The sequence below is a fragment of the Coptis chinensis genome, chromosome 4, assembly GCF_015680905.1.
Source record: "Coptis chinensis isolate HL-2020 chromosome 4, ASM1568090v1, whole genome shotgun sequence".
Classification (NCBI taxonomy): Eukaryota; Viridiplantae; Streptophyta; class Magnoliopsida; order Ranunculales; family Ranunculaceae; genus Coptis; species Coptis chinensis.
In genome coordinates this window covers 53,355,971-53,381,468 of record NC_141459.1, presented here as the reverse complement: position 1 = coordinate 53,381,468, position 25,498 = coordinate 53,355,971, and the positions used below count along the sequence as shown (strand labels likewise).

Below are 25,498 nucleotides of genomic sequence, written 5' to 3'. Positions count from 1 at the left end.
CTCTAAACGCCCTTTCAACATCCTTTTCTTACAAATTCTTGACGCTGAGTAAAAGATCTTTTCATGCTTATTTCTTGATAACGAATGGTTGAACAAATGTGCCCCATTTTGGGTAAATACCATCGCAGAAGATAATATCCCATATCATAGTCATTACCATTCACATTAAATGCAACAGCAGGAGCCTCACCTTGCTCTAATGATTCAAAAACATGAGAACGATGAAGCACGTTAATGTCATTATGTGAACCTGGTAAGCCGAAGAAGTGCTAGATCCAACAATGTTTGTCTGCAACGGCTTCAAGTATCAAAGTTGGTTCCTTCTTGTACCCTACATATGTTCCATCCCATCCACTTGGACAATTCTTCCACACCCAATGCATACAATCGATTGATCCAAGCATTCCTGGAAAACCCCTTGCCACATTTTCAGCTAATATCCTAGCAGTGTCTGCCTCAGTTGGTCGTCTCAAGTACTCTTCCTCAAACGCCGTGATAATTGCCTTGCACCAACGCTTCATAGATACATTTGCTGTGGAATCTCCAATTTGATTCATCCATTGAATCAGAAGAACAACCAGTTGCTAATTGTGCAACTGCAGCTAGTCCCTTCTGTAACCTAGAAATTGTTTGCCGACCCAATCCATCCACCTTGTCTTTAAAGTAATCGTCGAATGATGCAACAATATGCAATATATACATAAAAAGCTCTCTTGTCATCCTGTACCTTCATCTAAACTTATGAGGAGGCCACCTACAAGGTGTTGTGAAGTAATCCCTCATTATTTTTTGTTTACTGAAATCACCACCATCTCTAAACGTGTACTCTCTTCCTTTCACAGATCCACCGCGTTTGTCTGTATCCACATCTTCAATTTCAATGGCTGTTTGAGTCATTAATGCCCCAGCAGTGGATAATAACTATAACCTCCTCCTCCTCCTTTGCCTCATCATATCATTATGCTCATCTCTTACTCTTTCCATGTAGTCATCTTCGCCTTGAATACCGTAGATCTAATCTCCGGTGAAACCGTAAGATCTAACTATTACTACTAGATCCTCCCCATAACCTTTGGTTATATGCAATTCTTTCTTCTCTAGACATTTTTCCTATTTTTAGCTTGGTTGTGGGGAAGAAGATGGCTGTTTGTTTGTTTGATCTAAAAGAAAGAAGAGTAAAACGAAATATGAAAGGTAAGGTCACATGTGATACTTTGATTTTGGTCCACTTACCAATTGACAACACATTTTATCAGATTTTTGTTCACTCTCCAAGTGACAACACATTGTATCCAAATGTATCCTCAATAATTCCAATGGGCCACCATCCCCATCCATAATTCCAATGTTTGGAATAGTAAAAGGTGTAGGGAGAAGGACTGAAAAACCAGACGGGATGTCACATTCCGTCTCGGTCTAAAAACCGCATCGATGTTACATTCCGTCTCGGTATCCCCATACACTATTCCTGTCAGAACCTGTCAAAACCAAACCACCTGCAAAAATGAGTGATATTCCATCAAAATTTTATGTTTCAACAAAGACAGGAAATGAGTGAAATGAATGTGAAATTTTTGGAAACATACGAACTTATAAATTTTTAATTTTTTTTTTTGCATAACCTCATTTGTTTTATTGACATATTCATATCCAAAACCTGCTAATATACTTTGAAAATAATAAATAAGACAAACAACAATCATGAACAACACCCAAGTCTAACACAGAAACTCGGTAAAAAAAACTAACTTATAATTTCTAAAAAAAATTGGACATAACCTCCTTTGTTTAATGACATATTCATATCCAAAACTCATCAAAGAAAAACCTGCTAATAAAAAATTCATTACAAAAAAACAATCCCAAACGCCATAAGACAAGTAATGGCGCACAGTTATTACAAACTACAAAAAAATATCTACTGAGATCTCCTCCCCTACGAAGGCTTTCGGTCGAAGAGCTCTCCCCCTACATCGTTGTCACCTCTCCTCGTTGAGGTTGAGCTTGAGGTACTCCACTTCCAAAGATTCTCCAACTCTTGCATACGCCTCCTCAAGGCGCAAAGTTCGATTTCGCTCTTCTTGTAAGTACTCAAAATCTGCGACGAGAGGACTCCATGAAGGACTCACGATGGCATAACCGAGAGAGTCAGTAGTTAAGGAGCTCCGACCTTTACTTCATCCTATTTAACAAAACAAATGCATGTTAGGGGTTATAGTGAATACTAATAATAACAAATCATGAATAAATTCAAATCATACTAACCTCCTACTAACCGCTTTCAAACTCAGATCGACAAATCTGCTACCACTTCGGCATCTACCGGTGGAATAGGTATGCTCATATCTTGCCCCCGAAAGTAATCATGCTCCAAAGCCAAAAAGTCATCATCATCAAATATCTGTGGAGTTCTTTCTGCGGCATCCGAATATCATGAAACACCCCGGGTGTGACCGCGGGCAACTCCACTCCTCCCGAAATGAATGTCGGGCCTCAATGCTCCGTATAACCCCCTTCAAAATTGGTGCCCCAAGATAACGCACCTAGCAAGAGACCTCGACCAACCCTCTTCCAATATAAGTCATAGTCGCCCGTAAAAATGAAAGCTGATGCATCTGGCCACTCATTTGGGTTTGCTCTATAGTGTGAAAGAACAACAGGAAGAATATCAGAGGCTGTCATATCTATGGCTGGTGGGTAAGGTATAACAATCTCTCTAGATACTTGCCGCCAACATCTGTCCCCAAAGTACCATGCAGTGACTGACCCTATAAGTATCATTCGCCGCTGAGAAAGAAACCTTGCTCTATGACACATATATGATAGTCTACGGTACTCAGTGTTCTCTAGAACATCTGGAATATCTGCATAAGGGGTCTGAAAGATGAAGGACTCGGCCCAGGGTTGCCACTCAATTTGGGTAGCTCCTAAAAGCTCAATCTGCTGACGAGTGTTATGAATATTATGCGATAGGTCCCCATACCCCCTCTGCCTACGATGAAGCCCCCATGCTTGAATACGTGGAATCAGGTCATGAGTCTCATCCTCTTCCAACCTCTTCAACACAGGATGCATCACACGAAAATGTTCGTACCACCAATACTGCCATCAATAGATAAAATACAATATCAATATATATATAAACATGTCAACATTAATAATTAGATAAATAAATGAAATGAAACAATAACTTAATAAATAAAACTTACCGGTATAATCCAAACAAAGCTGCACAAATTGCCTTTAGCAGCTTTCATCTCAACTGCGAGGTCTAGCCAGCGGTAAAGGTATGCCAAGATAGATTGACCCCAGTCATAATCCCACATCCTCTCTACGTTTGAGACAGCGGCCATCCACCTGATATGTAAATAACTATCAGCATATCCAAATAATACCGCACCAACAAAGTAGAAGAGGAAGGCACATACATACTCGTGGATCGACTCCTCACCAATATGAGAGTCTTTTGGCTTCTCCTTGAGTCTATTCAAATATTTCAAAGTAAACCAACTCATATTTATAGCTCCTCCCTTAAACTGCTCAGCCGATAATCTCAAAAACCCGTCTTCCTCATCATCTTCAACCAAATCAAAACCTTCAAAGAAACTCATCGCCTGATCATTGTGAAATCAAGAGGGGTAATCCCAAGCTCACCCCATGGGAAATGGAATGTGTGGTTAGTTTGCCACCACCGCTCAACTATCCCAAACAACAACGCCTGATCATTTTGTCCCAAATTAGAATTCAAAAAGTTCCCAAATGGTGTGGCGGATATAATGTCGGTAACTGTGACAAAATTAGGATCCGTTTTTGATTTCATACAATGCCACCACAACACAACATTTGAAAGTGCACAACGCACTTTCCATAGGTGTACTTCCTACATTCAACCAACACACAATACGATATAATTACAACTATTTTTTTTAAAACAATGCGACAAATTCAAACTAATTACACAACAACAAACTTGATATAAACTAACATAAATAATAATAATTAACATAAAAAAAATCAAAAACTTACTTGAGACTCCGCCACTCGATTTGCTACGTGTCGGACCGATGGTGACGCTAATGGTGGGTGTTCCTCGATTTCACAACACGGTGGAAAATTGAACCCAAGTTCAATTTCGTCCTCCTCGCCCACATTACGCGTTCTCGACGACGATCCTTTTTTCCCCTTTTTTTTTGAAAATTTTAACATTTCCAAACCATCGGGAGTGCTCTTCATGTGGTGAGGTTGGTGGGGATGCATTGGGGGGTGGAGAAGTCATTATGAATGGAAGTTTGTGTCAAAAGGTTGTTAATTGAGGCTAGAAAATCGCAATTTTAGCTAGGAAGGAAGTGAAAATGGAGCCTGTTCGCGTCTGTTCATATTGAGTCATTAGACGGGATGTTACATTCCGTCTCGTATCAAAAACCTCCAGACGGAATCTAACATCCCATCCGAGATATATTATTCACCTTTGCATTGCATAGCTTCACCTTGTTTTTCACCGTTTTGGTGAAAAGGGGGTGAATAAGTGATGAGGTGGCGGTGAATAAGGGGGGGAAAACTTTCACCTGCATTGCAAGTGCTCTGAGTATTAAATGAAAAGGGATAAAGAGATTAGAATCTTGTTCTAAAATTAATATATCTAAAAACAATCAATCCAGCATTGCCACAATTTTATAAGACATGTAATTTAGAATTGGGTCTTTTTGTAGTATGTCACACTATATTAGTGCTTTTTGAGGTTAGTCACACGAAGTTCAAAATTTTGATTTTAGTCACACGAAGTTAACAAGTCTGTCTTAAGCCACTAGTCAATGTATTTGACTAGGTTTGACCGTACGTTGACCGTATATATATATATATATATATATATATATATATATATATATATATATATATAAAACAATTTTATAAGACATGTAATTTAGAATTGGGTCTTTTTGTAGTATGTCACACTATATTAGTGCTTTTGAGGTTAGTCACACTTCGTTAACAAGTCGTTTTTAAGCCACTAGTCAATGTATTTGACTAGGTTTGACCATCGATGACATATATATATATATATATATATATATATATATATATATATATATATATATATATATATATATATATATATATATATATCGGTTTGTCTAGGGTGCCACTCTTATAGTGACACCCTTTATCTCACACTTCTTCTCGGTCTCTCGATCTCTTCATCGAACCGATCTAGTTCGAAATAAAAATTGTGAAATTTCAAAATTTCAACTAATTCAAAACTGAAAAACGAAAAACACGAAATTCTCACTAAAACCCAATTCCATCGCTCTAGAGAGAGTTCTTCTCTTGACGCCATTAATCGACCACCTGAGCTCTCTTGACAAAGACTCAACCAACGACCAAACCCCACCGAAATCAGTCGGTTTTAATCCCAAAAAAAAACCCAACGCTATGGTATAGCCAAAACTCGATTTCCCCACTCTTCACAAATCGCGATTTGACTCCATTACTGCCTTTCAAAGCTTCGCATGCAGAACGTATCCATACATATGGGCATTGTATATATTCGTATACGGTGGACTTGCTTTATGGACTACTTATAGATGGAGAAAACTTCGTAACACTGAAAACAGAGTCAGACTTCTTCAACAACGTCTTCGTTAACTTGTTGAAGCTGAAGAGCTTTCTTCTTCTTCTTCTTCAGCCACAATTGATAAACCCAAGGAATAGTTATTAGGTAATGTGTTTGAAGAAAATGTTAACCCCTCATTATATTTAGTTTTGTTTTTGGAATGTGGTTATGATTGTTTTTGGTGTTTTTTAGGTTGCCCGGCGAGGAAATGTGGAATTGGATCGAAATGGATAAATGGGTAGGAGTTATTTTTGGCTTTTGAATTGATATTTTGGGAGTATTGATAAATTGATTAGGGTTTAGGGTTTTGGTGAATGAAGGGTATTTTGGTTATTGTGATGAGTTTTACCGTAATGTGTTACGGTTTAAGATGTAGGTAGTGTGATACATTTGGTAGTTCACAAATGAATTCACATGTTTTATGGAATTCAGAAAATCGCCAAATGATAGTGTTTGTGATTTTTTGTAGAAGTTATATAATGTCTTTGAATGAATGCAGTTTGAATAAGAATAAAAATTATTGCATTATGAACCATAGTTTTAGTATAGTTATTGAGGCCGTGACACAATAACTTCATATTTGATCCCTATGGTTTTACTTGTAATTGTTTCCTGCTATGTGTTTCCATTCTTAAGCAGTCATACACATAGGTATTTAAGATTGTTTGGCTATGTATGACAAGATGAGGCCTTCTTGTCGAGTAAAAGCTGTCAGCCTCTAGCAAGGTATATGATCATTTATATAGTCATATCATATATTCTACTACATTTTAGGGTTAGTGCATATTCATGACTCGAATCTTTGGTACCAAGTCCTTTAGAATTGCTCACTAAAATTAGACTTTTATCGAAAGCAAAACCACTCAAATATGCATTGTGTTAGTAAAGTGAGATATGGGATTTTTATAAAAGTGTAAATGAAAACTGTTGCCACTTAGAAGTATGTTGTGGGCTATGAAACTTTTATGACTTTATATTTCTAGTGTTCTTACCTTCCATTTTTCTAGGAGCCGTAACTAAAACATTTCTTGAAGCTTTAAGCTGACATATTAAAATGCTTTGGTGTTGTACTTTTGCTGTCTTTGTCATGTTTTAGTTCCACTAAGATTTCGTTTTATTGCAATTATCTTGCACTTATCCTTTAGTGACTTTATAAAGATTGAAATTCAGTTCTTCAGAATCTTTCAGCTTTTGGAGCTTGATCATCAAATTGAAAAGAAAAGAAACACTATGAGTTTTTTGGAGGGCCGCAATTGTATTCTTAAAAGGTAGTTTCTCGTTGTGGCCTTGTAGGTCAAGTATCCATGTTTGTGTTTAACTGTCTTTTTATGATTTTCGATGCATTATAGGATTGAAGTTGTGGGTCAGATTGATTGAGGATATGTTCACGGGTATAAAGGTTGTTGATTTTGACGGGAGTGAAATTAGGCTCTCCCTGGAGACATTCATTCCAACTTTGGATGACTTCTTTTCTCAACAGAAGATGGTATTCACCAGTGATCCTCCTACAATAAATCATGAGTTGTTTATAGAAGTTTATAGAAGCAACTGCGGATCAACAAAAGCTGGCATTCAAGAACTCTGCAGACAATAGAGGAAGGTGGTGCAATGTTGGGCTCTGGAAATATTCTCGACATCCAAATTATTTTGGCGAGGTTAGTTGATCTTTCCTTATTTTCTTTTAATCTCGTGAACAGTTAATTCTCTTTAACTCGAGCAGTGATAGGTGCATCTTCTACCTACACACAAACATTATAATTTCTGATGAGTAGCTTTCTTGTTTGGTTATCTGGCGAAATGGAGCACTTGCTTATACAACCTATACTTCAAATTGATATTAAGTTCACTTTCCAAATTTCCTTTGTTTTTATGTCCTTAAAATAGTGCTATTACCAATATCTGGAAGCACAGACATGTACGGATGTACAATGTGAACATGCAAAGAGCATTACAAAGTTTAAATTATCATTGGTTTTTTGGGAGTGATGCAGATTTTCCTATGGTGGGGAGTTTTTGTGGCTTCCACTTCATTCTTTGGAAGGTCTTGAGAATGGCTTGTAATCCATGGACCAAGTATTTCTTACTCTTTTGTTACTTTTTGTCAGTGGCATTCCATTGCTTGAGGTTAGTATTCCCTGGTTTTAAATCTCATATGATGTAACAGCAAAAGATGGAAAATTTTCTAATGTTCTTGCAAAAATTTGTTGGTGCAGAAATCAGCCGATCAGAAGTTTAGCAATAGACCAGAATATGTGTTCTATAAAAGAACAACGAGGTCAGTCATTTTGCCTTAATACCTTCCAAGTTAAGTGTCCAAATAAGAAGAAATGTCAAGTACTATATTTTGTTATTTCGTGTTTTTCTGCATCCACTAATTCCATCGCCTCCATTTGTGTATGACAAGTGCCGGCTTGGTTCAAAGTTGTTTTCCTTTTCGAGTTCCCCATTTATAGTCGTATCTTCATCAAGGTGAAATGTTGAATTGGTAAGCTTTTGCTTTGGGAAAAACAAACTTCATTTTGGCTTGGACACAGATGCACAACACTCAACTTAAACATAACCGATTTTCATATATTATATATACAACAATTTGAGGTGTTTTCCAGTATGGCATTTCCTTGGTAATTCTCAAGATTATTTTCATGTTTGCAAGGTATAGAAAAGACCAGAGACAAGCAAGCAAGGAATTGAAGATGGGATGATGATTTGAAAATCCAGCTACGGTTTCACTGCTGACCATTTAAGTTCTACATATCGCAACTCCTTTCAAAATTCAAATTGCAAGTTTCTGAAGATTTTGAAATAATTTTGTTCTCATATCTTTGTTGTATATTTATGTATTATTCGTATGATAAGAAGATTACAGATGTTGGCGATTGATTGTCCGAGTTCAACTCAAGCTTTTCGATAACAATTGGCTATATCATTAATGGGATTTCAAAGCATTCTATGCCCACCATCCTGTTTAGTGCTGTTATGCTGCACTTCTAACTGCTGTTTTCAGTTGGTAACACAAGCGTTGTGTCTAGACTCTAGACAAAGATATCATTGAGTAATAGATGGAAGCTATAGGCGATGGATAATTAAACACCCTGTAATTCAATAGATGGTGGTCAATTTTCAGAATTAATTGTTAAAGCATCTATTATTGGAGTTCTCAACATGACCATCATTTTCTTTTTGCTAAAGGGTAATTGTATTGAGAAAAAAGAAAAATTTGCTGTTTACACGTGAGAGCCTTGTGTAGGCACTCCAACAATTTGTGAGTAGAATACAATGCAAAAAATTACACTGTAAATCTGTACTAGGTTCACAACAAAAAAATATCTGTACTACCTAAAGTGTTGATTTACATGACCATCTTGCTTGGTCTTTCAAAAAATTTCAAAGCCGAAAGAAAATAAATTTTTGAATAGGAGCTGCAAAGCATAGTAACGTACCATTCTACCAGAGTAAGGTAGCGTTTGTCGAAACTGTATCAGAGTTTACTGAATTGACCAATGGCTAAATCAGAAACTTTCATCCTCTCCATGAGTTGACGCTAGCAAAGTACAAAGTTTTGTGCATTACGACTTATATTGGGTATTGACTATTGAGTGGGAGCTCTGTGCAATAACTAGTGCTTGTTTATTTTCACGTTGTTTCAAAACCTCAAATTGCCACATTAGGACATCCCCGAAGTTTATTTTTGGAAAACTCACTTAACTTGGACTCTGATATTCACATTTTTAAAAAGGTTATGCAGTACAAGAATCACTCTATACATGGAATGACGACCTCACGACAAGCTATAGTGCAACAAGCTCGTGGTCCACTTGTCTTATTGATGCTTTCGGGAGAGATGATAGCACCGGATCTGGAATCGATGCTTGAGAATGTGACATGAATATATATGAAACCCAGAAATGAAGGCATACAAGGTAAACAAGAGCAAAAAATTTTGCCGAGGAGTTCCTTCTTAAGAAAGCAAAGACCGCAGAAAAATAACATCCAATTGTCGGCAATGATCCTAAGTGCCGACTCCCAGTTGAATATTGTTCGCAAACAAGGGCCTTAATTTTGCTTTGGACACCTCCCATGTCCCTGCTTCTAGATCCTCACTTGATGAAGGACTTGCTATATCCGACACCTGGGGTGCCAACTTGTGTTCTTCCGTAAGCCTTGATACCGTGCGCAAAAAAATGACATCGAGATAAGAGTATTAAAAAGGGGTTGCTAGTTTTCTGTTATCCGTGTAGCTAATTAACTGCTACATACCTCTATTCTCAACAAAGATTGTTGCCTTTTCACCGAAAAGAGCCTCAACCTGATTCAAAGTTAAATTACTATTATCACACAGAGTTGGTACTTTGCCAAAATATTATGATACATTGAGTTAAATTAGACAATACGGGTCATTTTCATAAAAAAAAAATTTGATACAACCTATGGAAATCACTAGTTATTTCCAACAAACAACTATTTTCAAACTTGATGTAAAACAAGAATCCTACTATCTAACATCTCGCACCATGCCAACAAGGATCATGCAATGGAAGCCATTTCTCCCATACATTAGGTACTATCTAACATCTCGCATGACCATGCCACTTCTCCCATACATAGCAATTGGAAGCCATTAACATAATTTATCCAAGATAGTTTGCACCGTCGAGCCGGTTGGGACGAAGGATGCCTACCTCTAGTTAGGCAGACCTGCATTCCTTGGAGTCGCCCTCTGAAAAGTGATATGAAAATAATATATATGAAAAGCTTACCCGAAAGCAACAACACCCATCTTCTCTAACTTTTGGACTGCATCATCCACATCAAAGTCACAGTTTCCACCAAATTCTTCAGATTGATCACCATAATGCGTGCTCCCAACCCAATGTAATGCGTGTTTTTCTACCTAGATTAATTGATAAGATAGCAAGGCCACAACGAGAAACTACCTTTTAAGAATACAATTCGCGCCCTCCAAAAACTCATAGTGTTTCTTTTTTCTTTTCAATTTGATGATCAAGCTCCAAAAGTCGAAAGATTTTACAAGAATGAATTTCAATCTTTATAAAGTCACTAAAGGATAAGTGCAAGATAATTGCAATAAAACGAAATCTTAGTGGAACTAAAACATGACAAAGACAGCAAAAGTACAACACCACAAAGATTTAATATGTCACCTTAAAGCTTCAAGAAATGTTTTAGTTACGGCTCCTAGAAAAATGGAAGGTAAGAACACTAGAAATATAAAGTCATAAAAGTTTCATAGCCCACAACATACTTCTAAAAAGTGGCAACAGTTTTCATTTACACTTTTATAAAAATCCCATATCTCACTTTTTACTAACACAATGCATATTTGAGTGGTTTTGCTTTCGATAAAAGTTTAATTTTAGTGAGCAATTCTAAAGGACTTGGTACCAAAGACTTTCGAGTCATGAATATGCACTAACCCTAAAATGTAGTAGAATATATGATATGAACTATATAAATGATCATATACCTTGCTAGAGGCTTACAGCTTACTTCGACAAGAAGGCCTCATACTGTCATACATAGCCAAACAATCTTAAATACCTATGTGTATGACTGCTTAAGAATGGAAACACATAGGCAGGAAACAGTACAAGTAAAACCATAGGGATCAAATATGAAGTTATTGTGTCACGGCCTCAATAACTATACTAAAACTATGGTTCATAATGCAATAATTTTTATTCTTATTCGAAACTGCATTCATTCAAAGACATTATATAACTTCTACAAAAAATCACAAACACTATCATTTTATGGATTTTCTGAATTCCATAAAACATGTGAATTCATTTGTGAACTACCAAATGTATCACACTACCTACATCTTAAACCGTAACACATTACAAGAAAACTCATCACAATAACCAAAATACCCTTCATTCACCAAAACCCTAAACCCTAATCAATTTATCAATACTCCCAAAATATCAATTCAAAAGCCAAAAAATAACTCCTACCCATTTATCCATTATGATCCAATTCCACATTTCCTCGTAGGGCAACCTAAAAACCACCAAAACAATCATAACCACATTCCAAAACAAAACTAAATATAATGAGGGGTTAACATTTTCTTCAAACACATTACCTAATAACTATTCCTTGGGTTTTATCAATTGTGGCTGAAGAAGAAGAAGAAGAAAGCTCTTCACTTCAACAAGTTAACGAAGACGTTGTTGAAGAAGTCCGACTCTGTTTTTCGTTGTTACGAAGTTTTCTCCATCTATAAGTAGTCCATAAAGCAAGTCCACCGTACCTACGAATATATACAATGCCCATATGTATGGATATGTTACGCATCGCATAAGCTTTGAAAGGCAAGAATGGAGTCAAATCGCGATTTGTGAAGAGTGGGAAATCGAAGTTTTGGCTATACCATAAGCGTTTTTTTTTTGGGATTAAAACCGACCGATTTGGGGTTTGGTCGTTGGTTGAGTCTTTGTCAAAGAGAGCTCGTGGTCGTTAATGGCGCCAAGAGAACTTTCTCTAGAGCGATGGAATTGGGTTTTAGTGAGAATTTCGTGTTTTTCGCTTTTCGGTTTTGAATTAGTTCAAATTTTGAAATTTCACAATTTTTATTTCGAACTAGATCCGGTGATCTGATGAACATATCTGAGAGACCAGAAGAAGTGTGAGATAAGGGTGTCACTATAAGAGTGGCACCCTAGACAAACCGTATATATATATATATATTATATATATATATATATATATATATATATATATATATATATATATTGGTTAAAGCTAGAGTAGGTCAACCGCAGGTCAAATAGTGATGGGTCGGGCGGGCGAGTCTAGGGGATACAAATCCAGTGGTCCCCGATGGGGCGGGCGCCGGGTTGAAGTGTCATGTCTTAGTACCATTACCCGCCCGTTAGGTCACTTTACAGTATGGTTTTGGGCGGTCATCCGGGTCGGGTGGAAATTATCATTTTAACCCAATTTCACTCAAAAAAAAAAAAAACTTTCTAATTCTGCAAGTAATATATTTCCAATTCACAAAGATAGAGAAAAAAAATGGAATCAATCAATAAAAAATAAACAAAAATAAAAAAACTTGAATTTGAACCCAAAACCATATCTGTAAATTTGAAACTTATTTATCGTGATTTATCATTTGTAAATTGATTATTTTCCATAGTATGATCAAATGAAGATGGGAACAAAGATCTATAGTACAAAACAATAAAATATAAACTAAAAGAATTCGAAATTAATACAAAGATGAATGATTTATCTTCTCCAAAATTCGAAAGTTGAATTTGAACTTTTAATATTTTCCCAATGTTCAAACTTGAATATATGAAATTGATGTTGAACTCATAAGTTTGTATTCATATCTCTCAAATTCCTACAAAAGTTAAAAAAAATTATAAACAAAATACAAAAATATTAAAGTTAGAGTCTTGAAATTGTGCGGGTCAACGAGATTGGGTCAACGACTTTTGACACGGTGTGGGTCGGGCGGTTTGACGGGTCGGGTTTGAGCATAGAACCTACACCCATAGCCCGACCACATAAAAACGGTGGCGGGGCGGGGTAGGTCTATTTTCGGGTCAGTGCGGGTTTGGATGGCGGGTGAAGACCGGGTACCCTACCGGATGATGGGTCAACGGTTTTTTTTTACACTCCTAGGCTAGAGTGGCACTCTTAATCTCTTATTGTGTCACTCTTATCTCACACCCCTCCTAAACCGTCCGATCTAATCTAAGTTTCAAAAGATCTAACACTCCAAATTTCAAAGACCAAAGTGGGGGTAAAAACATCTTTTCCTTTCTCAAATTAGAAATCCACACTTTGGATCTCTCTCTCTCTCTCTCTCTCTCTCTCTCTCTCTCTCTCTCTCTCTCTCTCTCTCTCTCCTCTCTCTCTCTCTCTCTCTCTCTCTCTCTCTCCTGCTAAGAATCAAGTTACTATGAACCCAATCAACACTATCGGGCCTTATGTATGTCTTTCCTGAACAAGATTTGCGTTTGAATTTGTTTCAAGGGTAAAAAGCTCATTTTCCTCTTTAATCACTTCCATAATCCATCAATAAGCAGGGCCTCGAGAGTCTGTGATCTGAAATATTTTAGTATTTGAAGTATAGAGAAGCATGTAACCTTGCATGAGTCATCTTCTCAAGAGAATTGTGACTTCTACATGTGTTCCTTCATTTGCGTTTTTTTATCAAACAAGTGTACTGGTTTTTTTAAAGAAGATGTAATTTTTCCTAATTAAAATCAGTGTTTTGTTATGACGAGGTACTTAGGTCATTAGTAGTTGATCGATAGGTCTAGTTTGGAAGTTCAGTAAATGGAAATAGCCTATGAGGGACATTATTAGTGGGAGGATCATCTTACGATTCACTATTATTGTTGAGGGAAGGAACATTTCATGATTTACTATTCTAATGAGGCGTTTTGGAAATAACAATGCAATAGGTAGACCGTACACAAGCATTTTTGTAACTTGCTGCAGCCACAGGGTAAGCATATGCTTTGTTGATCAGTTAAGAAGAACTCAATGTTCTGTTTATGGTCATTGTATTCTGAATTTTGATGCTAATTTTCCAATACTTGCAGCAAATATTATATAAGTTTGAGCCAAATTACAAGCAGATGGTCAAACACTCAAACTACAAGCAGTTGCAGGACTCCGTATACCAAATCACTTTGTTTAGTAGTGTGAGAGATGGTCAAACTACAAAGCCAAATTACATAACAGATTCATTGGTGTAAAATTACTTCTTCTCATTAAATAGATCACCAAATTTGCATCTTCCCAGTTACGGCTTTGTGATTGAGTTTTGCATTGGTCGGTCCCAGATTATTGCAGTTTACTTAAAGTTTCAGTCTCTTGAGAATTTATTCGTCCTTCCTGGATTCTCAAAAGCTTCATACATCTATAGTTCAAACATTTGGAAAACAATATTGCGATATAGCTCTCCATCTAAGAACCCCTACATGCATTCTGCAACTTGGTGAGGATCAAGATCGTTAAACGTACCTAAAGAAACACTTGCCTAAATTAGCAAGGCAGATGAATAGTTAATACAGAAGAAAGAAGGAAATAGCAACAAAAGAAGCTGTTGAGTCATAACTCATAAGCTCACCGTTGAACATCAGTTCCGTAACAAGAAGTACGTCTCCTGTGTCTATCAAGCATGTGGCACGGCCCTTTAACTGGACAACACCATCAGCATCAATATGGCCAAGCTTCTACAAAACGATTTTTTAGTTCATCACAGAAGTTTTGAAGTTGCACAATGAATACCGCAACTCTTTTTTTAGACGTAAGAAAAACTTTAATTACTATTGGAAGAGTAAAAGATCTCATCGGAAGAGTGAATCATGAGAACAAAGCAGAAATCACATGGGTAGAGGATATATAAAATAAATGAACAAATCCTCGTGACACCGACAAGAATGCTTGACAAGCTAAAGCGTAAGTTTTTTCATACATGACTCGACAATTTTTTCCTTCATACATTTCACATGATGCTAAATTTATATCTAAAACAAAGAATCACACGCGGACAAAGAGAGACCTCTATCTCTATCGGTTACCAACCGACAAACAAAGCAAATTGAACTAATAGTATAGTAAAAAAAAAAGCAAATGTCTAGAAGAGACCTTCCGATTTCAAAATTCAAACTTCTACACGGGTATTTATATCCAGTAAGAAAGTCGAATCCACTTTGATACTGACTTTTTTCTATCGATTAGATTGCCTCAAGATTCGCGTCCCCACTTCTCGATGGTTTTATACATTGAAAAAGAAAAATATGGAGAACCCTTAGAGATCAACTTCTTGAAGCATTTGGAATGAAAATAGGAAATTTTTACGCAATATAGATCTGTGGCTACCGGCTACAACATCATCATGACATCGACACCCTTCTCCTTCGCCTAAAAGATTCCCCCAAAAGGGATTCACTACAAGGAATTCTTCGAGGCAGCTAGCAATATCTGGTATTGTAAGTACTGTATTTTGGTTATCATAGTAGGAGGATGTCTCGCTCAATCGAAAGTTCTACTACATGATATTTTAACAGATTCAGGTTGAACAGGGAAATTACGATCTCGGTGGCCTTTTTTTTTTTTTTTTCGTGTTTTTCTCTCCCCTCTTCTTGTATGCATGAGTCTCCCCCTCACCTTTTTCTCTCCTAACCAATAAGATATTGATTTACCCAAAATAAAAAGACATGCCAATGTGCATGTTTCGGTTCTACTTCCTATTAATAATTACGGTTTTTGTCTTAAATGCCATGAACCATAATATACAAGTCGAATCAGTAAAAAAATGGCAAACTTACAACGACTTCATGAGCTGATACATAGGAATATTCAGAAAAAAGAGGGAACATGAATCCACTTTCCTTGTTCTAATGTCAACCGATTAGCATATGCAGCAAGAACACTAACAAGGGTAAACTCATTTGGAGAAAATACAACAGATCTAAATAAAAATAATAAAAATAAAAACATTAGATCTTACCATAGACAGTGTTGATTGGGTTCATAGCAACTTGATTCTTAGCATGCAAGAGAGAGAGAGAGAGAGTTCCAGCCACGACCATGGAGAAAACACAGAGAAATCATGATTTCTCTTGCTGTCGAGATAGGGGAAAGAGAGATCCAAAGTGTGGATTTCTAATTTGAGTTAGGAAAAGATGTTTTACCCCCACTTTGTTGTTTGAAATTGAGTGTTAGATCTTTTGAAACTTAGATTAGATCGGACGGTTCAGGAGGGGTGTGAGATAAGAGTGGCACAATAAGGGTGACACTCTAGCCCAACCGATATATATATATACGGTTTGTCTAGGGTGCCACTCTTATAGTGACACTCTTATCTCACTCTTCTCTTGAACCGTCCGATCTCGCCCTCAAGATCTAAAGATCTAAACCACTGATAAAACCGATATTTCAATATTCAAAATAAAAAAAAAACGAAAAATCACAAAAATCACGAAATTGGGTTCTCTCTCTCTCTCTCTCTCTTTTTTTCTTCTCGAGGGTTTACTTTGGCAATTCGGGCTCTTCTTCTCTTCAAATCTTGAGGTAATTCAACTACCAAATTCGTCAATTCAAATTTAAACTTCTTTTGACTGCCTTTGTGGATAGAATTGATAAATATGTAATTATTATAGTGCACTTTTGGTTATGGTGCTTGCCTATTGAACGCTTTAATTGACACTTGGATTGTCATTATACCATAAAAAAACTTGAATTTTGATTTAATTTAGGTTGATATGATTATAGTTATGATTGATACCCTCGCTTAAAAATGGCGACAATTTCAATTTCGAGTTCGGTGAACTCTATCGAGTTTTTGAACTCTTTAGAGTTCGGTGAACTCGTTGTTTTCTTCATGCCGATTCTCGTCGAGTTTTGAACTCGTCAGATTCTTCATGCCGTGATTCTGTCGAGTTTTGAACTCGGCCGAGTTCGTGAACTAGCATATTCGTGAACTCTGTCAGAGTTTTGAACTCTTTCGAGTTCGTGAAGTAGCATATTCGGGTTAACTCGTCCGAAGTTTTGAACTCTGTCGAGTTCGGTGAACTCTATCGAATTTTTGAACTCTCTCGAGTTCGTGAACTAGTTTTGAACTCGCCGAGTTCGTGAACTAGGATATTCGGTGAACTTTGTCGAAGTTTTGAACTCTTTATAGTTTTGAACTCGCATAGTTGGTTAAGTAGCATATTTTTTTAACTCGCCGAAGTTTTGAACTCTGTCGAGTTTGGTGAACTAGCATATTCGGTGAACTCGCCGAGTTTTGAACTCTATCGAGTTCGGTGAAGTAGCATATTCGGTTAACTCGCTGTCGAGTTTTGAACTCGTCGAGTTCGGTGAACTAGCATATTCGGTGAACTCGCCGAAGTTTTGAACTCTTTCAGAGTTTTGAACTCTGTCAGAGTTCGGTGAAGTAGCATATTCGGTTAACTCTGTCAGAGTTCGGTGAACTCTATCAAAGTTTTGAACTCTTTCAGAGTTCGGTGAAGTAGCATATTCGGTGAACTCTGTCAGAGTTCGGTGAACTCGATCAGAGTTTTGAACTCTTTCAGAGTTCGGTGAACTAGCATATTCGGTGAACTCTGTCAGAGTTTTGAACTCTTTCAGAGTTTTGAACTCTGTCAGAGTTCAGTGAAGTAGCATATTCGGTTAACTCTGTCAGAGTTTTGAACTCTGTCAGAGTTCGGTGAACTCTATCAGAGTTTTGAACTCTTTCAGAGTTTTGATGTTTAAGTTATTTACACTATTTATGTACATTGGGATTTTTGACTGTTTAAGTTATTTATATTTTTAATTTTTTCGATTTATAGAAATGGAGACAGAGACATCAATCAATATCGAAGAAGACGTAGTTGGGTTTTCGTCTACTAAAGCCCCTGTTCAAGGCACGCAAACAATAGCTGCTCCTTATATAGGAATGAATTTTATAAGTGTTGATGAGGCAAAGACTTATTACAAAGAGTATGGTCAACAAGAGGGATTTGAGACTCATGTTCGGACGACTTCCAAGCAACAAAATCAGGTGGATTTGGTTAGTGGTTGTTTACTGGTTTGCTCACGTGAAGGGGTTAACAAGAGAGATGAAGTCCGATCAAGAAATACATCAACTATCCGGTGTGGTTGCCAAGGTAGAATTCGTATTAAGAAAAGAATGCATGAAGAGATATATGAGGTCAGCGTTGCTCATAATGACCATAGTCACGGTCTGGTGACCCCATCGAAGAGAATTTGCATGAAAACTAACAAGCATATGCCTGAAGCAGCGAAGTGCTTGACCGAGATATTTAGTGATAACAGTTTATCTGTTGGGAAAGTGGCATCTGTTTTCCATGGAGAGGAAGTTGGGTTTACACAGAAAGATTGTTGGAACCATTATTATGGTTTGACCAGAAAGATGCCTAAAGAAGGTGATGCAACTGCCGTGCTGCAATATTTTATGTAGAAGAGTGCCGAGGATCCCCAGTTCTACTACGCTATTGATTTAGATGAAAATGGGACTGCGGTGAACTTTTTCTGGGTTCATGGGAGGTCTCGATGCCGCGATGACTATTTCGGGATGTTGTGTCTTTTGATACCACATATCGCACCAATGCATATTCCATGCCTTTTGCCCCTTTTACCGAGTCAACCATCATTATCGGTCGATTCAGTTTTGGTTGCGCGATTGTTGCTTGATGAGACGTAAGATACATTCATATGGCTATTTAAGGCCTGGCTTGCAGCCATGGGTGGTCGTGCGCCAACTGCAATCATCACTGACCAGGATAGAGCGATGACTACAGCCATTACCAAAGTGTTTCCTAGTACTCGCCATCGCATCGTCTTTGGCATATTATGCAGAAATTCCAAGAGAAGATGTCATTTACCAAATTTGAGACATTGGTAACTGAGTTGAAGAACACTATTTCTTTTTGTATAGGATTGTTGATTTTGAGAGAAGATGGTGTACAATCATTGAGAAGTAATGAGTTGTCTGAAAATCCTTGGTTGACAGAGATATATTCATCGCGGGAGAAATGGGTTCCTTGTTATCTCGGCACACCTTTTTGTCGGTATGCACACGACCGGGTCGGCGAAATCGATGAATGCTCATTATGACCAGTTTGTCAATTCGACGACTACGCTTATGCAGTTTGGACATGGTAATGAGAAGTCTTTAGCTTTGCTTGCTAGGAAAGAAAGAGATTCTAATTACCGCACCGACCATAGTTCACGGATTGTGCCTAACGATGCTTTCCTCCTTATGCATGCCGCGAAGGTCTATACGATCTTAATATTCAATAAATTTAAAGAGCAACTAGAAAAGGCAAAGATGGAGTACAAAATTGATGGGGAACAGTTTGACAGGTATGGAACCGGAAGCTACATGGTGAAATGGAGAGACCCGTTGAAGAATTCTGTTTGGAGAGTGAGTTTCGATAGAGGAACCTTTAGAGGGAGATCATGAATGCAAGTACTTTCAGTTTATGGGTTTGCTTTGTGGTCATATCTTAAAGGTTTTATGCGCCACGAGATTGAAGAGATTCCAAACCATTTTAGATTGACGCGGTGGATGCAAAAGGCTAACACTTATAGAGCGGAGTTTGATACTGGGATTGTGGTCGGGAATGTCTCAAATGAACCTTTGAGAGTGGCTCATTCTATCAAGGTTGCTTCTCAAGTGGCTTACAATGCGTCGCATACTTTTGAGGGTTATTCATATTTTATTGAAAAGATTGGTGAAATGGCTATTGAAATTTCAAAGTTTAATGAGACTTCCTACAAAGGAGATGCAGAAGTTGCAGAGCCTCCAGTTGTAGAGCCTCCAGTTGCAGAGCCTTCGATACCTTCGGTTAATACATCACAGGTTTTTTTTATTTGAATGTTTAATTTGATATAAATTTAGTGTTTAATTCGGTGTTTAATTTGATATAAATATTTATTTTAATTCGGTCTTTATTTCAGCTATTGATTTTGAATCCCAACATTTCTCAAACAAAAGGGAGGGGGAAGAAGAAAGCGGATAGATGGAAATCCCCCAAAGAGATAGCCCTAAACAATTCAGGAAAGAAAGTGTCACATGTGGATGATTGCTAACCATGACTCGAGAAATTGTCCGGAGAAAAATAATACGTAATCTGTCAATTGTAAGTATAGCTTTATTCAAAACTCTTTGATTCTAAATGTTCACTAGTTCTAATGATATTTTATCTGCGCGTCATGGACTTCATTGATGTCTGGACTTGTTAAGAGTGGTTTAGATATGGCAGCCTTGTTAGAGTTTTCTGTTAAGTAGAACTGTGTCGAGGGTTGTGTTCTATTGCATCATTATGTCCATTGGATAGTATCTAATGTTGTATGCTAGGCTCTAGATAGGAAATATCATAAAGATAGATCGGTGCTTTTTTGATAACTTCTTTCTCCCTTTTTATTTTCAAAGTTCAATATTGCTGGTTTAGGTTACATTTGGGGAGTTTAATTAGACTGAGTTCTAATCTCATTGATGTTGTAGAAAAGAGAAGTATGGCTCAAGGAGAAATGGAGAATCTGGAGGCAAAGCTTTGCTTTAGGTAAAAATACTGCCTACTCATCTTTTCATTTCCAGCCCCTCGACTTTGCATCAGTTGATCTTCTGTCTTTTCATCATTCTCCGCGGTTATGTTTCTGACTGCTACAGTTCCACAAGATGCCACAGTATCACTACCACCTTGACTATGCACCATTCGAAGAAAGTGCGTCAAAATTGAGTTATTAGCTACAACGGGAGAAATTGTCGTGGAAAGAGTGAGAGAAGAAGCAGAAGTGTTGAAAGAAGGTGGAGAAGTTGAAGAGAGCTGAAACTTGGAGTGAAAGGCTTGAACAAGCCAAAGCTAGGTGCAGGCAGGCTATACTTGTTGCTAATTCATTCTGATGTGCTTAAATGTTGTAATACAGAACAATAATATTTGGGATTGCATAAAGCATTTTGATGTGCTTATTATAAATGTTACCGTTTGTTACACAAGCTTTCCACTTGCAATTTTGTTTCGTAAGTTGATATGATGTATTGATGCAGATACTATACCACCAGTATAATGCCAACGTTTGTCAACAACAAATTTACCTCAATGCATATGATCATCAATCAACATCAACACAAACAAACCAAACTGATAAATTGCCAAAACACGAAACTTCTGTTTTTTTGCCTCTTGACCGGTGTGGCCAAGGGGCAAAAAAACAGACACGTCATTTTTTTATGCAAGTTCAAATCCAAACGATATGGCCGCACCGTTTGGACTTAGTCCCAAACGGTGTGGCCATGCCGTTTGGGACTAAGTCCAAACGGTACGGCCATATCGTTTGGATTTGAACTTGAATAAAAAAAATGGCGTGTCTGTTTGGATTTAGTCCCAAACGGTGTGGCCACACCGTTTGAACTTAGTCCCAAACGGCATGGCCACACCGTTTGGTACTAAGGCCAAACGGTATGGCCATGCCGTTTGGGACTAAGTCCAAACAGACACGCCATTTTTTTGCAAGTTCAAAGTCCAAACGATATGGCCACACCGTTTAGACTTAGTCCCAAACGGTGTGGCCATGCCGTTTGGAACTAAGTCCAAACGGTGTGGCCATATCCTTTGGATTTGAACTTGGATAAAAAAAAACGGTGTGTCTGTTTGGACTTTGTCCCAAACGGCATGGCCACACCATTTGGCCTTAGTACCAAATGGTGTGGCCATGCCGTTTGGGACTAAGGCCAAACGGTGTGGCCATGCCGTTTGGGACAAAGTCCAAACAGACACCCATTTTTTTTTATCCAAGTTCAAATCCAAAGGATATGGCCACACCGCTTTGGACTTAGTTCCAAACGGCATGGACATATCGTTTGGGACTAAGTCCAAACGTGTGGCCATATCGTTGGACTTTGAACTTGCAAAAAAATGGCGCGGTTCTGTTTGACTTTGTCCCAAACGGCATGGCCACCGTTTGGACTTAGTCTCAAACGGCATGGCCACACCGTTTGGTACTAAGGCCAAACGGTGTGGCCATGCCGTTTGGGACAAAGTCCAAACAGACACACCATTTTTTTTTTATCCAAGTTCAAATCCAAATGATATGGCCACACCATTTGGACTTAGTTCCAAACGGCATGGTTATTACCGTTTGGGACTAAGTCCAAATGGTATGGCCATATCATTTGGACTTTGAACTTGCAAAAAATGGCATGTCTGTTTGACTTTGTCCCAACGGCATGGCCACACCGTTTGGACTTTGTCCCAAACGGTGTGGCCATGCCGCTTGGGGACTAAGTCCAAATGGTGTGGCCATGTCGTTTGGGGACAAAGTCCAAACAGACATTTTTTTTTTTGCAAGTTCAAATCCAAACGATATGGCCACACCATTTGGACTTAGTCCCAAATGGTGTGACCACACCGTTCAAGAGGCAAAAAAACAGATCTTTTGTGTTTTGGCAAAAACATTGCGTACTACATTATATTTTTGTGTTTTGGCAAATAACATTGGGATTTTTGTTGATAACATTGGGATTTTTATGTTCTGCATTAGATTATTAATAGAGATACTTCGCTGTGACAAATTAAAATGCGCAAGTTGTCGGAGAGCACAAGAAGAGCTATTGAATGGATATAAATTGAGATCTAAGCAAAGCACATACGCGCAGCCCTGGTAAGTAGTATAACTGTTTACTCCACTGACAGCAGACGTCCTATTAAAATCAATGCCTGCTAATAGCAGAAACATAACCAAAGGCCATTCTTTGGTATGCCGTTTTACTAGATCTTGCACCAAAAAACCCTAGGATCTTAGGTGAACATGAAAAGAATGACAAGTCCAAAGCAAGATCACTATCATTTCATATTTCAACAATGTGACACCATGTGAAATACATTGTCCGAATTATCAACATAAAGCTAAGTTGCTACATATCAACAACTTGCACTTACAAAAGAGACCTAACATAACATTTTTTTTTACTACAAAGAGATTTCCAATCTAACTTTCTCGACTTTAGTTGTATATCTAACTCTTTGTTCTTTATCTCCTTCCCGCAAAACAAAAAATTGAATAAACAGGATAAGTCAAGCAAAGTTAAATCAAATTGCTTTATTAAGGTCGTGATTTAAAAACTAACCTCTCCACTTGCTTCCTCATGTTCACCATCTTCCGCCACCACCATTTGCCTAATTACCCCCAATAAAAACATGAATCAAGATAAATACTACCACATATGTCAAATCCAACACCAAATCTAGAAACCTCATTGATTGGAAAACTCTTGAACTTAAGTCATGATCAACTCTCAAAAGAACAAAGAAAGACAAATGCCAATAAACACTCCCCGCATCATCTCAACTAACACAAACTGAAAAGTAAAGGAAAACCCGCATCATCTCAAATGCCAATAAACACTCCCCGCATCATCTCAACTAACACAAACTGAAAAAGTAAAGCAAAACCCGCATCATCTCAAATGCCAATAAACACTCCCCGCATCATCTCAACTAACACAAACTGAAAAGTAAAACAAAACCCGCATCATCTCAAATGCCAATAAACACTCCCCGCATCATCTCAACTAACACAAACAAACCATTTCCATTTCCAACACTCGTCCCAACACAAGATAAAAGGAGGTAAACTAACCAAACTAACCACTAAACCCTAAACTAACCAAACTCAACATACCTAAATCCTATGCTCCTTCACGATATCGTCCGCCAATGAACTTGCACCGGGTCAAATTGTATGCCTCCATGAACTCGTTCTGTGCATCGTCTGGAATCGCAGTCCCACCCAATTGCAGGCCTTGATTGAGCAAGCGAGAAATTTCATCGACGACGGGGTGCTGTCAAAATTAAAACACAAAACTACATTAGTATATACATTTACATTTATAAAATACCAAAACAAAACAAAACAAAAATTAACGTTGTAAGATATTAACTCACCAGATTATGATATGGAAGACTCTGTAGGGAGTAGTGACTAAGATGATCAGGGTTTATCATTCGAATATGACTATTGTTTTCGTACCAACTCATGTATCTACTAACACACTCCCATGGATAAGACGGAATGGGTCCTCGTTGTTCAAGTTGAATCAAGTGATTCTGCCAATTACTCCAGTAGGAAGACGCAATATTAAATTTCACATCATACCCGCGTCCGGAAGTAGTTCGCGTCGAGGTCTTTGGTTTTGGGGGATCTGAGGGTACAAACTGCATATGACCCAACTGACGCACAACCCTCGCAACATTGTACTGCTCGACATTATCAAGAAAGCATATAAATCCCTCAAAAATGCTATTTCATCCACCGGCCGTGTAGCTCGGACTTCAACATAAGGATACCATTCAACCCGTCAAATAGCATATGATCGAGGAAATTAATCATTAACCACATACTAATAATATCAATTAATAAATAAAACTATTTACATACAAAAATGCTTACATCGGTACAAGTCATATTATCAATGGTGGCTCGGGTATGCTTCAATGCAGCTGTTGTGCTAGCATAAAAAGACTGAGTAACTGAGTACTTATGAGCACGGGACATGCTCAAATGATAGTCCTAATTTGGGTATGGCCTGAACACTGGGAAGTACTCATAAATCCATGCCTACATTAATATAGACACCGAGTTAATATTGTAATAGATAGATAAAATTGACATTAAAAAGAAAAACAAAAAAACTAATACATGTAGGAGAGTGAAATAGCCTGAAACACCCTTCACCTTGTCACTTGTGGCAGTCCCAAGACCCCTGTACAAGTAAGCCAGTAAGGCTGCACCCCACGCGTAGTCTCTGATCTCGGCAAATTTCGAAAGCAATCTCAAATAACAAACGGGAACTGCAGTTCCAGACGTGTCGGTGAAGGCGGTACATCCAAAGAAAAATAACAGATAAGCTCTCATAGCAAACTGCACCTCTTTTTGGGTTGACGCCTTCTTCACAACAACCCCATTTTCATCACGTAAATCTTCATATGTTACCTTCCCAGCAAACTGCTTCATCAAGAAATCCATCCTAACTTTGGAAGTGAACTTATTGGATTTCATCTCTGCATCTATCTTATCCATGGGTATGCCAAGATTTTTGTGGAGGAGTCTTTTTATCTGTTCCAAGGTCAAATCAGTGTCCCCAGTCACTGCTTTGCCTCTGATCGGAACTCCTAAGAGTTGGGAAACATCGTCCAACGTGATTGTCATCTCGCCCCACGGCATATGAAACGTGTTGGTCTCTGGATGCCACCTCTCCACAAACGCAGAGACCAACACAGGATCCTGATGCCTGTATACACCTAAGACCAGAGCACATAAGCCGGTCCTTTGAAGCTCCACGTGAAAAGTAGAACAAATCCCGAACACTCTCCGATGATATCCCAT

At 37.9% G+C, this 25,498-nt stretch overlaps 1 protein-coding gene and 3 long non-coding RNA genes across 4 annotated transcripts; 2 read left to right on the top strand and 2 right to left on the bottom strand.

Moving 5' to 3' along the window:
- The first annotated feature begins 6,789 nt into the window (after positions 1–6,789).
- Positions 6,790–7,641, top strand: LOC147503973 (uncharacterized). Its single transcript, XR_015220312.1, has 3 exons — positions 6,790–6,879; positions 6,961–7,266; positions 7,603–7,641. It is a non-coding gene; the product is annotated as an uncharacterized LOC147503973 (long non-coding RNA).
- A 374-nt stretch (positions 7,642–8,015) lies between these two features.
- On the top strand, positions 8,016–8,567 carry LOC147503972 (uncharacterized). Its single transcript, XR_015220311.1, has 2 exons — positions 8,016–8,096; positions 8,265–8,567. It is a non-coding gene; the product is annotated as an uncharacterized LOC147503972 (long non-coding RNA).
- Positions 8,568–23,238: 14,671 nt separating this feature from the next.
- On the bottom strand, positions 23,239–24,399 carry LOC147503971 (uncharacterized). Its single transcript, XR_015220310.1, has 3 exons — positions 24,058–24,399; positions 23,795–23,954; positions 23,239–23,289 (listed from the first exon to the last, which is right to left on the bottom strand). It is a non-coding gene; the product is annotated as an uncharacterized LOC147503971 (long non-coding RNA).
- Positions 24,400–24,568: 169 nt separating this feature from the next.
- On the bottom strand, positions 24,569–25,498 carry LOC147503970 (protein MAINTENANCE OF MERISTEMS-like). Its single transcript, XM_086605029.1, has 2 exons — positions 24,812–25,498; positions 24,569–24,730 (listed from the first exon to the last, which is right to left on the bottom strand). Exons 1-2 carry the CDS (start codon positions 25,496–25,498, stop codon positions 24,683–24,685), a joined length of 735 nt encoding a protein of 244 aa, XP_086461155.1. The 3' UTR covers positions 24,569–24,682.